This window comes from Gallinula chloropus, assembly GCF_964237585.1.
Source record: "Gallinula chloropus genome assembly, chromosome: 17".
NCBI lineage: Eukaryota > Metazoa > Chordata > Aves > Gruiformes > Rallidae > Gallinula > Gallinula chloropus.
Window position 1 is genome coordinate 1,922,335 of NC_140102.1, and position 13,423 is coordinate 1,935,757.

Here is a 13,423-nt window from a genome sequence, read left to right on the forward strand (position 1 = left end):
ACTGATGCCCTCAATGCCAAAGGGCGTAACAGGAATAAAAACCCATGCAAGTGGAAAAATAACAATTTAGGTACTAGAGAACAGTCAACTTCTAAGTTTACCAAAACAAACTTTAATTACCAAGACAGAGTCTGGGAAAAAAACCAACAAACAAATAACTTCATTATCAAAAGACAGAAAAGGTGTTAACACCTGTATATTAGAACTTTTGAGCCTGTGAATCAGATTTTTCTACAAGGTAGAAAGTAATTTTAATAGTGTTACATACCTTCATAAGCTCTTCAAGCCTACTGCATTTTTTAGATGCAAAGAGACTTGGATGTAGATAATTTCCATCATCATCATCGTCATCATCATCTTCTTCCTCAGATTTGACCCTTGAGTCTAAATAAAAGCAAAGTTTGAATTTTATCTGACTGGGACAGAAAGATGCTACAGGACAAGCATATGTTCTTAAGAAACTACTGTTTTCATAAATCTGCTTATTCACAAAAACACAGATGCAAGAAGATACTGCTGGCCATCTAAGCGCACAGATGAACTTCCCACTGTACTAGAGCTATACACCTGCTTTGAAAAGCTAAAGGATCATAGCAGCTCTTGTATCTGAAACTTTCCCAAAACAATCTCCTAAGAGTCTCCACCAAATTTTGTATCCTGGGCTCTACCAGAAGACGGGTGGCAGCAGGGACAGGGAGGGGATTGTCCCTCTCTGCTCTGCCCTCGGGAGGCCCCAGCTGGTGTCCTGTGTCCAGAGCTGGGGCCCAACACAAGGAAGATGTAGGGCTGTTGGAGAGGGGTCAGAGGAGCCACGGGGATGATCAGAGGGCTGGAGCAGCTCCCCATGGAGAGAGGCTGAGGCAGCTGGGCTGGGTCAGCCTGGAGAAGAGAAGGCTGTGGGGGGACCTCACTGCAGCCTTCCAGTCCCTGAAGGAAGCAGAGGAACAGGAGGGGAATCAGCTTGTTGAAAGGGCAGAGACTGGCAGGACAAGGGGGATGGAGTGAAGCTGAAGGAAGGAAGGGTTAGAGGGGGAAGTTTTTTTACAGAGAGAATGGTGAGGGGCTAGAACAGGCTGCCCAGAGAGGGGGTGGGTGCCCCATCCCTGGGGGTGTTTAGGGCCAGGTTGGATGGGGCCCTGGGCAGCCTTGTGTAGCTCCAGGCCTGGAGGTTGGTGTCCCTGCCTGTGGCAGGGGGTTGGAGCTCTCTGATCCTTAGGGTCCCTTCCAACCCAGCCCACTCTATGATTCTATGATCATCACATCAATCTCAGTTGCAGGATAACTGCACTGCCATTGCAACGCACCAAAAAGATATGGTCATTATACAAAATAAAACCCAAACACAAACCAGTGACTGTTTCAATGATTCCCACTCTGCAGCCATCCATCTGACACCCAACAACTTACGCTTCTTCTCATCTGCTTTGCTTTCAGAGGGGGCAGCGTATCGTCCTTCCTTCATCGCCTTCTGAATGAACTTGTAGTAGGGGTTGAGGTAGTGATCAAATCGCAGGAAGTCAAACTGGGAGTTGCGTGCTTGCTTGGCTTTCAGCATGATCTCAAACTGGGCTCCCTGCTTGCACACAAAGTTTGCAGTTCGCTCGATAATTGCATGCATCTTTGCTGTTGGTGGCTGGGGGAGTAAAATAACATATATTTGTATTTTCAGAAGCAGCTTGTAAAGTGTGTTAGAACTCCAGAGGGAATTACAAAGAACAGTAGTTCCCTGCCCCTCTTCCCAGCTTCCTCTAGCAACTCTTTCAACTCCTGAGAGCACAGCAGCACCAAACCCGCCCCCCCACTCCAAACCTTCCCTAGCTGCTCAATCATTTCCTTCTGCAAGATCCTTTCCTACTATCAGCACAGCTATTTTTGCCACTGCCCAGCAAACTGAAGAGAAGAACAAATCCTGGTGGAGTTCCATATAGCAAAAAGATGCTTTGAAGCCAGATGCATTCCAGGGTCACACTGACACTTCTGCTGGCACAGGGGTGTTCCTTGACACAGCAGTGGCAACTTCAAGTGGCTCTACCTGGCCATATTCGAGGCGCTTTGAAGACTCAACATGTATGGTTGCCTTCCCACAAGCTGCTCTTTATTCTGTTATCACTGAAAGTACAAATATTGTTCCCTAACTACAATAGCTTGTTACTGTGCATTTGCTTAGAAGGAACATGTTGTGTCTTAAGACCAAGGGAAGAACTGCAGTACCTATCTGCTGCCACATTCCCTTAGAGAGTCACTGAACACGTTAACAATAAAGGAAAATTAATAAAGTTAAGCAGCATCCATGCACTTCTACTCCTGAAATCCCATCTAAGCACTGCCATATCAAACCCAAGGAGTGGAAAGAACAAGCATATAGCTAAAGAATGAATGAACTTCACCATTCACTGTCTTCAATTTCATACTCAGATAGCTCTGGTTTGCCTTGTGCTAAATAAACTGTAGAAACACATACTCTGTGAGCCTATAAAGATGGAAGTGTCACATTAATGATTCGCTTTAGCTTTGCATTTTTATTGGTCTAGATCTTTTTCAGAGGGTTGGAAGCACAGTGGTACTCTATTTGGGGAAAAAGCCTGAATGTGATCAAACAGCGTATTTTAGAAATTATTTTCAGCTGATTGGATCCTTTACTAGAACAACATCTTCAATATGGGAAGCACTTAGTTGTTTCAAGTTTTACTGTCCCTCTAAAACTACCAGTGATTATTTCAGAGGCAATGAAATTCTTAAACTGGTAACATTTTGTGCATTGCTAATTTCATGATTTGATCATAGATCAAATTTCTCTATTTCTGTGCTTCTTAAGCAGAAATACAAATAAGGCTGAGAGAATCAAAGCTGCAACTCAACAAGGGAGCTCAAAAATGTATCTGAAATTAATATCTAGTCTTAAATTTGAATCTGATACCATTATATGCTCTGGAAAACAGGCACTATGAATATTAATGCTTTTAACTGACTTCTAAGAATAACACCACTGATCTACAAAACCTTAGAAACATTACAAAGTGGAAAAAATTAAATGGCAGAGATGCTGATATCAGAGACATACTGTAGTTTGCCATTACATTTAATAAAAATACCAAAAACATTTAAACTGAGAACTCCTAAAACGTGTGAAAGAGCTCTTGCCAGACCAAAAACCCTTCTGAAATATACTCCAATGACATAAGTTCTATCACCTAGTCAGATATCCTGTTCCAATCTTTAATTAGAACTGTAACTACATGTTTTTATTGAATGAGTCTCCTTTACTCCAAAAGTTAAGCTACTATCCTTCAACCTTCAGTAAACCTGGAAAATAATTCTAACTCTTATCTTGCCTCTCAACATTCTCATCTGGAGAAAACAGAAGCAATCTTCAACCTCTCCTCCTAAATTTAACTGATGGTGGTGGGCCAAATTATAGCATCCACACACTTCTTAAAATACAATTGTCAAAAGACAGTCATCTCTGCCAATAACTCTGACACCAACAGCTTTAAGCAGTGGAAGACCCCCTCCAACCCCAGTACAACTCTTCTGATTTCCAGAATGACATTACTGCTGCAGTTGGAGCTGCCATAATCTGAACACTCAACAGTTCACTGCAGCCTCTGGATCTTCTCTGCAGTAGCACTGGCTAACTCCTTGGCCTTTATTTAACATTTGCACTAATTCAGGAATTATTGTGTATCTGTCTTTATCAAATGGTACCTTGCAGACTGTGAACAAAGTCTCCACATTAGCAAGTTGATTCTCAAATGTTATCTTATTTACAAGCACCACAGCTGCCTCCCCAAAATGATCCAAAGGTTATTTGTTGACCATCAGTGACACGTCTTTTAACTTGAATGTTACTTAGCAGAAAACTCAGGAAAGACCTAGAACACCACTCAGTCATTTCCACTGATCAGCAGTGTATCTATATGTACCTTCTCCAATCATTGGTGAATCAACAAAATGGCAATGGAATTTACAACCTATTTCTCTCTTTTTTAAAAATAGGAACAGGGTGGAGTGGGAAGTATTTTTAAACATGGCTGCAAAGCCCCACCAATAATACCAGGCTGTTATCCTTCACAGCAATTCAATTCAAAAATATAAAATAAATTCAATGGTAAAACTAAATGACTAGAAAAACAACAAATAATCAATGCCTAAAAAAGAATAAATTCCCACAATTCCCAACCCAAGGTCAAATATACACACTTTTAAGAGCTGCTGTCTATGCATTTTGGCTTCTGGGCTTTTTGGAGGGTTTTTTTTTGTTTTTTTTAAATCCAAACCAAATTCCCCAATTGCTTGTTATTCATCTGAATACACCAGAGTTCAATAGCTGACTGAGGAATTACTTCAGTAAACCCTGCACTGCATTCTGCAACTTACATGTAAAATAACCCTAGTTTCAGAACAGGATTCAAGCAAAACAGCCATCTAAACCAGCAAACGTTCTTTCACCAGCAGTTACTTTTTGCTAAATAAGCAGCTTCTCACTGAGAACTCAATGTTCTTGCTCTAAGACTAAAGTATAACTCATCATTTAAAGGCAATAATGTATAAAAATCTTCTCTGAACTCAAGTAGGTTTGTAAACACTTCACTAGCGAAATGCATTATAACATTGTAAAGAGAGGTAGAGGAAGTAAAATTAGAACAAGCAAAGATGCACATTAGATTTAAATAGCTCTTATTTAATATAAAAAAATAGAACACGATAAAAGTTTTCAATTAAAAGCTGATGAAGCAGAAAAACACCCTGTGTTCACTAGAAGTTATTCTAGCAGAGTGCTTTGAATGTTATCAAGTTGAGAAGGCTGCCCCAGTATGAATTAACACTTTCATGACCACAGTATAATAGAAAGAGTATTATCTGTTCCCAGCCTCTCTTATGAAACTTGAAAATCTCATGGTTCAACTGTATTCAAGCAGGTGATTCGCTGTTCAGATCCCTTCAGGAAAATTACACATTGCAATTAAGTCTACTATGTAGCAAGTCCCAGTAACATCACCCAAAGGAAAGAGGTTCTATGTGCTCACACTTTCTACTTCAGAATTTTCTAGAAATAGACTTGCTTTTTTCCTTCAATAGGCTAGTCTTAAACACAGCCTTTATACTTGATCACCTGCTACCCTCTTCAGATTAGGACCAAATCAAAAAGAATCCAGAACAAATAATCTTGAACAGAAGCAATCATTTGGTTTAGTGGTCATGCAGATTTGTAATGCCAACCCTGGCATCAGCTAGTAACCATCCCAAGAACAACTGCCTTTTTTTTGCATTACCTAAAATAATACCACAAGTGATACTAAGTGCACTTAGCAGAAGCACTGCAATAATTTTAGAGGGAAAAAGACTCAAGAGAGTTGACTGACCTCAAGAATTCAGGAAAGAACACTTGAGATTCAGCTAATATTTTAGAATAATTTAAAATGTACCATGTTAAAGGTAATGGAAATAAAAAAACAATCAGTAAAGCACCATAAACTCCTTGAAAATTGACAGAAATGCAGGTGGCATTAAATGTACACACATACCAGTTCCACATCAGAAGGAACGTTCAGTCCTGGAGGGGCAACGAAAGGTTCCTCATTTTCCTCTACATTTTCTGTCTGAGCTGTTTCTACAAGGAAAAACAGAATAAAACACTATAGGACCAAACATGCCAAAGTACTCAATCATTAACAACAAGTAATTCAAATAAAGTTTATCTAAAAGGATTTGCAATCAAGGAATTTCTCAAATGAAACTAACACCAGCATTTGCACTAAAGATTTAAATATTGTTCCTCTCTGAGTGTTATTTCAGACTGCATAAATTATGTCTTAACAGAGGTACTGGAAGAATAAAATCCTATAAACCTTAGCCCTGCCTGTAGTGCTTAAGACAAACAAGTGTTAAATCATTAGAAAACATTTGTTTTCATGAATATTACTTTTTTTTTACAAGAAAATCCATACAAAATTAAGGGCAGACATTTACAATGGACCTGATCAATCTTCTCATAACAGTGATTAAGATACCACAGATATCCAGTATCTCTAGTTGTTAAATTAAGTTGTTAAGACCTACACATCTGGTCTATCTGAATTCAGGTACCTGCTTATCAGTGATTTCAGCCTATGCAAACAAATTTAGGCACCTTCATCAGCTCCCTAATGAAATTTGTATGGGAATGCAACACAGAGCTTAAAATCTACTTTCATCACCTACAGAGCTAAACCAGTAATTGCCTTAATTCATTAAAATAAATGCTGCCATTCAGCTGTGAGTTCAATCTAAAGTTGGTATGGTTCCTTTTGTATTACATTTAAACATATCCAATTATTTAACAGATTTTTCACATCTACAGGCAGCACAGCATCCTAATCATGGATGAGATGTAACAGCAATTACTGCATACATGCCCTTGTTTGTGAAAGAAAGTTAACTTTTTTGTTGCTATCTTATAGGTTACTCTTGGGTTGTTTTTTTTTTACAGTATTGGATTTTACTCTTCTGATTTATAAAAAAATCATGTTAAGAATTTATATGTTCTGTATTTTTGGAAATTGTTACCATATAACAATATATTTTAAGTTTGTACAGTTAAACTACAGCAAAACATAATACTGATGTTTCTGAGTTACTTAGAAAAGGCCCCTTTGCTATCCAACAGTAATAAAAAGTGTCTAGAAGATAAAGAGTTTGGTAAGAAACTGAGACAATGCTCCAATGGCCTATGAGGATGTCTCTACCCTTGTCAGCAGCACTGAGAACTCTCACATTACACCACAAGACTTTGTAACAGCTTAGCATGACACTTCCATGCTGCATCAAGTATTAATTAACTAAATATTAACTTTTTGGAAGACTGGGTAGTTATATTTCTTTTGCCAATGACTAAGTCATCATATTTTAGCATTATTCCTAGAAATATGACTTTATGAGGCTGAAATACATTACTTTGTGTATCTCACCATATGAGGAAAGAAAAATAATGGGGAGCAACCCAGACACAACTTGAACTCACAACAGCTGCCTTACCAAATGGAACTGGATTTGCTATTTATTCCTTATACACTTGATTCAGTTACATGGCACACTTACATGCAGGTCCCCTAAAATACAGACACCCTCCAAGGTTCAGCAGGTTCCATTTTTAAAGTGACCACTGGAGAAATGCATTCACCAAACTACAAACACACTCTCCTCTATCACCTCCCATTTTTCAGTTGCCTATATATACACAGGACCACACAACATAAGAAAACATGCTTACAACAAGAAACACTCAAAACCAGTATCCAAAGAGAACTTGGAAACTATGTGGATGTGGAATCTACCAGACAAATTCAACTAAACCAAATGAAATAAACCCCAGAAAAAATGTAATTCAGCACCAGTATTGAAGCCAACAGGAGAATCCCTTGGTAGAATGCAAGTGGCATGGACACTGCCCTGACACCACCTCTCACACACAGCACCAAAAGACACTAAACAAGCTTTAACACCTAAACCAATCCTGCCTTGTAGCACACACCTTGGTAAAAAAGAAAGCACAGCTTGTACCACAGTAACCCATCAGTATGGAGTATTTGTAAACAACCCAACTGTTAATTAAACAATTCAAACACCACTCATACATAGTTCAAAAACACTTGAAAGTTTCCTCAAGATTTCATGTTAAAATACAAAGTTAGTGTAATTAAAGATGAGAACATGAGAACTTGATTCTATGGGATTTTTTTAAGATCATGAAAAGGAGCACACCATATTGAAGACATTCTTGTTTATAGTAATTAAAATGAAAGAAATTGAAACTTAAACACACATATATTCTTGTTTGTAGCGATCTTGTCATTTTTTACCAAGAAACACAGTCTTAGCAGTCAATCATGTGATGAATTACTGGTTTTTTTTCTGAGTAAGAGCCTGCAAGCCAGCAGGATTACATTTCCTATCCTGACTACTGCAGTCCTGACTGTGCCAGGAAAACATAAAGAGCAACATTTGCAAAAACTCCTAACACAGTTCCATAAAGCTCTGAAATGCTCTGAGATTTCCCACCTGCATTTTAATGAAACACACACTTTCAACCTTCAGCTGCAAGCGAGACACACAGAGGTGCTACGTTCTTCCCCTCAATTAACCCCTCCTATCTTGGTCCCTTACCTCTTTGCTTTGCAGGTTGATGCTCCTCCTCTTCAGTAGGTTCTGAAGGGTCATAATAATCACTTCCATAACGGAATCCCACAGCATTATAGGTACCATCCTCTGCCAAAGCTTCACTCAGTCTTTTATATTCCTCCTCTTCAACAAAAATGCAATTACCAATCATTAGAACACAATTAAAAGCTAATTTCTTAGCAAAAAAGAAAGAGTAGCATGTTTTACTTTAGTTTTTATATGAGAAGTTTTCACCTAAGCATTTCAGCTTTCATTAAAAACTGAACAGAAAAACACAGCATGTACACAGCCTGAAAGAGGGTTAAAACATTCTAATGTAATTATGCATTTTCATTTACACAACACTAGAAATGAAGCAGAAAATGGTTTATTTGGGGTTTTTTTTGGTTCTGAAATCCCAGTCTGCCCTCAGAATCTGGGCAGTTTCTGTGTGGCTCTATAGTTAAACTATCCCGAGGTCCTCTCACACACGCAAAGACTCCCGCTTTTCCAATCCTCTGGGTACTGTCAAGATAATGTCAGAAAAAGAGAGTATAAAATTAGGAGTAAATTTAATTCCAAAACGATTTATCGAGACATGTGCTGAACTGAGGAAGTGTCCTTGAGCAATACCTTGCCTCGCCTCCTCCTCAAGCAAGTCCGTATGCAAGGCTAAATACCTCTCTTCATCACAGAGGGCTTCTATTCTAGCTTCCTCTTCCGACAACTGATAATCTCTGTTCCACGTGGAATATTCAGCATCGTATTCAGAAAGGTCATGTAGGTGACCACGCCCATCGTACCTGCAATATGAAGCAGCTGGTCAATGCAAAGAACTTAGGGCTTGGGTTTATGTGACTACTTAAATACTTACCCATTAAAAAATGAACAACAAAAAAAAAATACTTATTATGTTAAAGCATCTTTCCTTTTAGAAGTTACGTTTAATTTTGATAATCGTTTGTCACCAACTAGCGAAAATTTGTTTAATAGTCTAAATTCCTCTCAAAAGCAGCTAATAAATTATTACAATTAAAGGCAAAGGTATCCTTTAATAGTTTTTTTTTTAAGTGGGATCCATTTCCTTAACAGCTCTTACCGTACGTGCTTCAACCAACCAATCAATGTCACTTGCAAAATACGTTTTTTTTCTGGAAAGTCAAATAGCTTACATTCACACAAACCCGAATCCATAAATACCTATCCGTAAGAACACAACGGCCGAAATTTCCTCGCTTCTTTCTGCTAGTCCCGAACTCTCAGCAGAGATCTTCACCATAGAAACTTGCGTCCATTGGAGGTAAAATCATGGCTAGGCTCGGCCCCTAGCCATTTGGCTGAGGAAATAAGTTCTGGGTTATGTGATAGAGAGACACACATACATAGGAACAGTAACATATACATGCAATTTAAGGAGGTTCACCGTAAAACCGGCCAAGTTCAACGGCCGGACAGTTCCTTTCCACTAAGCAGAAATCATTTTATTTGCAGGAAAAGCACTGAATTGGGATCATGTTTTATGCTTCAGCAAGAGAAACTGATTGAAAAATAAAGTGACAGTGAACTCGACTCCGCTGAGGTGTCTTCCCACACACAACTCTTGACTTGTGCCAACTTGCTAGACCAAAAACAAAGAAAGTAAATATTCTTATAGCAAATAGTTAATGAAACACGTAGGTCTGGTTAATCGAGCTCTGTCCACAGGCAAACTTCAACCCAAGTCTTCTTATAGCAATGTGCTTTTCTCAAAGTGGTGAAAATGAAGACTTCCTGCTGCTGGAGATAAAAGGAATCTAAGCTTCCAAAGGAGTTTGTAAGATTAGTAATTGCAAGCTACCTTAACTTATAAACGTAGGTTATTTAGATTTCTTTGTGTTAGGTGGATGTACATGCACATACTCAGTTTCTGCTCCCAACAATTTCTCTAACGCCTGCAAACTGGGTTACTGTTGCACAGGACCACAAAAAGGGCCACAGCTAATGAAGCCTGTCACAAGGGTCGTCTGGATTAGAAGTGTGCATCATAACACTTCTCATGAAAGGAAGAAAGTAAACACAGCTACAAATATTTATTGTTGGGGTGGGTTTTTTTCATGTCTTTATGTTTATTCCAATTGGACAAATTCATTTCAAGAACCATTAATGGCATAAACCCCAAAATAGTGCAAGGGCATTTCTTTCCAGTCCTTTGGAAGGAAATTCAAAGACCCTCCCTCATTGCTATTTTTCCAAGCCAAATACAGCTGTTAAATCAAGAAAAACCATGTATATCACCAAAGCAATGATGAAACTGAGGGAGCAAATATCTATAGTATGTCATGTGATCCTCTTCAAACCAAGATCCTTCTCCCTTTCCCACTGAGGTTTCCAGGGTCAGCCACAACTCTTAAACTGAACTTTCAGTGCTCCACTTGTAAATCCATCCTGACCTCCCATTTTCCCTCTCCCCATGAAAACATCCAGAAAACTCCTCCTGAATGAATCTTTCTAAATAGAACTCTGCAGTGCTGAAACCACCTGGAAATCAGAAGAAACATCCCAGCAGATGCTATTACTCTCTCTGGCTGTGAATCTGTACCTACTGCAAAACAACCACAGAAAGCCACTCCTGACATAAAACCTGAAAACCAGTCACACAAAACCAAAGTCACTCTCCTTAGTACTGTGACTCATGGCACGAGGACACAGTAATTAGGCCAGGAGGAACTGCTTTTGGGATATCCCCCCAACAGTCTGCAGCCAGATCGCAGAGGAGAAGTAAGAAAATCCCAATTCTACTAAAGTGGGTAAGTACCTTCCCACTCCCCACTCTGCACCCTTCTTGCTTAGAGAACATATAAAGTGCCTTATCAGTATTCCCACACAGTCTCCCTTGGTTTCCAAGGGAGAAAAGATGATGTTCGTGGTTTCATTGAAAAGGAACAGATCTCTCCCGCTCTCCACCCTGTAACCCCTACCCTAACAATTGGAGCAAAGACCCAACGCAGGCTGGCTGGCAGAAAGAAGGGAACCTCCCAACAATGTCAGAAAGAAGGGAACCTCCCAACAATGTCAGAAAGAAGGGAACCTCCCAACAATGTCAGAAAGAAGGGAACCCCAAGTTCCCACTGCCAAGAGGGGAGGGAGCCCTGCAGCGACACAAAAGCAGCACTTGAAACACTCTATCAGGAGGAGCTGCTCTCCCAAATCTGCCAGTGAAGATTCCCCACACGTCTTCCAGAGTGAGCCCTTTGTTCATCCCCCGCCCTCGCTTGCCCACAGCATAAGGGGAGGAACAGAAAGAGGCTATAACAGGAGAGCTCGCAGCAGAGTCTGGGGGTTGTGTTACACCGACCTATCGATCATGATCTTGGGGTCTCCCATCCAAGGAATAAGGTGTCGCCCCTGCTCCTGGTACTGAGCCTTCTCATCATCTCGAAACAGCTTGCAGGCATAGCCGAACACCAGCAGCTCCACACGGCTATTCCCACCTCCACCTCCTCCTCCACCTCCTCCGGGGGGTCCGGGGACCGCTCCCCCGCCTGACAACAACATTAGGGGCGGCGGGCCTGCTTCTTCTGCGGTCCGTCGGGAACCTCCGACCCCTCCGTACATCACCAAGAGATGCAGCGAGGAGGAGGAAACTCGCAGTAACAACGACTGTCCGAGAAGCGAGTCCCCCAGGAAGCCGGGCCCGCACTAAACTCTCCAGCTCCACAGCACCACAGTCGCCATCACCCGAAGCAAAATGGCGACCCTTCCGCTTCCGCTGGCGGAGCGGAGCCAAGGCGGCTTCCGGCAGGGAACAGATTCGCCGCCCGTCGCTTATCGTCAGTCCGGCTGCGAGACGGAAGGGAGAGGCGGCGCGGCGCGGCTCCGCGCTGCCGGCGGCGGTACTCGGCGTCCGGCGACAACGGCCGGTTGCCAGGCTGGAACTGTGACGCCACGGGCGTGGCGAAAGTGCGGCACCGCGGGAGGGGGAGGAGCGGTGGGTGGGGCCGCGCCGCTGCCCTGAGGCGCTGGGTGTGCGTCAGCGTTCTGCCGCCACACGGCGGGGCGGGGTGTTCGCGGGGTGTTCCTCCGCTGAAGCGCGAACACGGGGTGTAAAAAGAGCCCGAGGGAGGCCCCGCAGGGGACAGGGAGCTGTATCTCCCGGTGTCTGTCACGCAGCTGGGAAGCCCCGCAGCGCCCCGAGGGCAGGGAGGAGCCGCCGACGGGCAGGGCAGCGGCGCTGCCCGAAGGAAACGGAGGGGCTGAGGGGTGCGGGACTCGCAGAAACGCGTCGTAGGGCCGGGGCGGCGGCTTCGCGGGGCAGAGCTGTGTGGCGGGAGCGGGAAGGCGCCTCAGCCTGCTCGTAGGGCGGGCGAGGGAGAGGCCTGGGCGCCCGAGTGGGCAGGAGAACGGCTGTGGCACTGCTGGGCGGCTTCCAAATACAACGAAAGGGGGAATTTTTGCTAAAACTGTGTAGTCCAGGCAGAAATTTTCAGTATTTTTTGCCTCAGGAGTTCTACTTTTACCACTCTTAAAAGAACGAGGAAGCACTGTGTAGGTTTCCTTTGGAAGGAGACGCGTTGTGTTTCACAATTCACAGCCTTTGTTAGGACAGGCTCTGGGTGCCTGCTAACTGAGGCAGAGCTGTGGGGCTCTGTCTGTGTGAAGAACTTGCTGACAACACCGTCCACAAAGGAACACAATGCAGAAAGCAGTGTGAGGAAAAGCCACCGGAAAGAGACATTGCTTGTGTCAGCGCTTAGAGATACCTGCTACCCATTTACTGAAGGGGAGTCTAGAAACTTCCTTGGATGGAGTAAAAAAAATGGTGTAAATTCAACCTTTGTTCATCTAGAGTCGTTAACTTGCAAACAGCACAGGGGCCTTTCACAGTATCTCAAAGTGAAATGTGGAGTGAGCTTCATAATGCTGCCTTTAGGCAACAATGATGTGTGTACAGTTCCATCTGCCATCCCCTGTCCGAGGAAAGAGGGTTAAAAATCTGCTGAAGTTAATGTGTGTGTCTGTCCCAATGAGTATGTGGAAGTTAGTCTTTTTCTGGTGCTTCAAAGCTGTCAGTTGATACATCTGCTGAAGGCCGATGCTTCAGTTGTGTCTTAGTGTTTTAGAGAAATGACTGAGTTGTTTTAATGAAAGATAGAAGTCCTAAGTGTAACGTGTGTCTTTGAGAAGGAAAATGCAGACCTAAACACCAAGGAGACAGGTGGAAACGTGCTTGAAAGTTGTACAATGATTTTCTACCAGCTGGGAAATGTTTTGAGTGAAGAAAAGTGCAAGATAAAACAATAGAACTCCA

At 42.1% G+C, this 13,423-nt stretch overlaps 1 protein-coding gene across 1 annotated transcript in view; it reads right to left on the bottom strand.

The window, feature by feature from the left end:
* Positions 1-11,730, bottom strand: part of SFSWAP (splicing factor SWAP) — a gene marked incomplete at its 5' end in the record, with an annotated part of 44,138 nt that extends 32,408 nt beyond the window's left edge. Inside the window, 6 exons of the mRNA XM_084272268.1 lie at positions 269-384; positions 1,408-1,633; positions 5,526-5,611; positions 8,143-8,280; positions 8,770-8,939; positions 11,471-11,730. Of these exons, the coding sequence (XP_084128394.1) occupies positions 269-384; positions 1,408-1,633; positions 5,526-5,611; positions 8,143-8,280; positions 8,770-8,939; positions 11,471-11,730 (996 nt within the window). The remainder of the gene's footprint in view (positions 1-268; positions 385-1,407; positions 1,634-5,525; positions 5,612-8,142; positions 8,281-8,769; positions 8,940-11,470) is intronic.
* Positions 11,731-13,423: the final 1,693 nt, after the last annotated feature.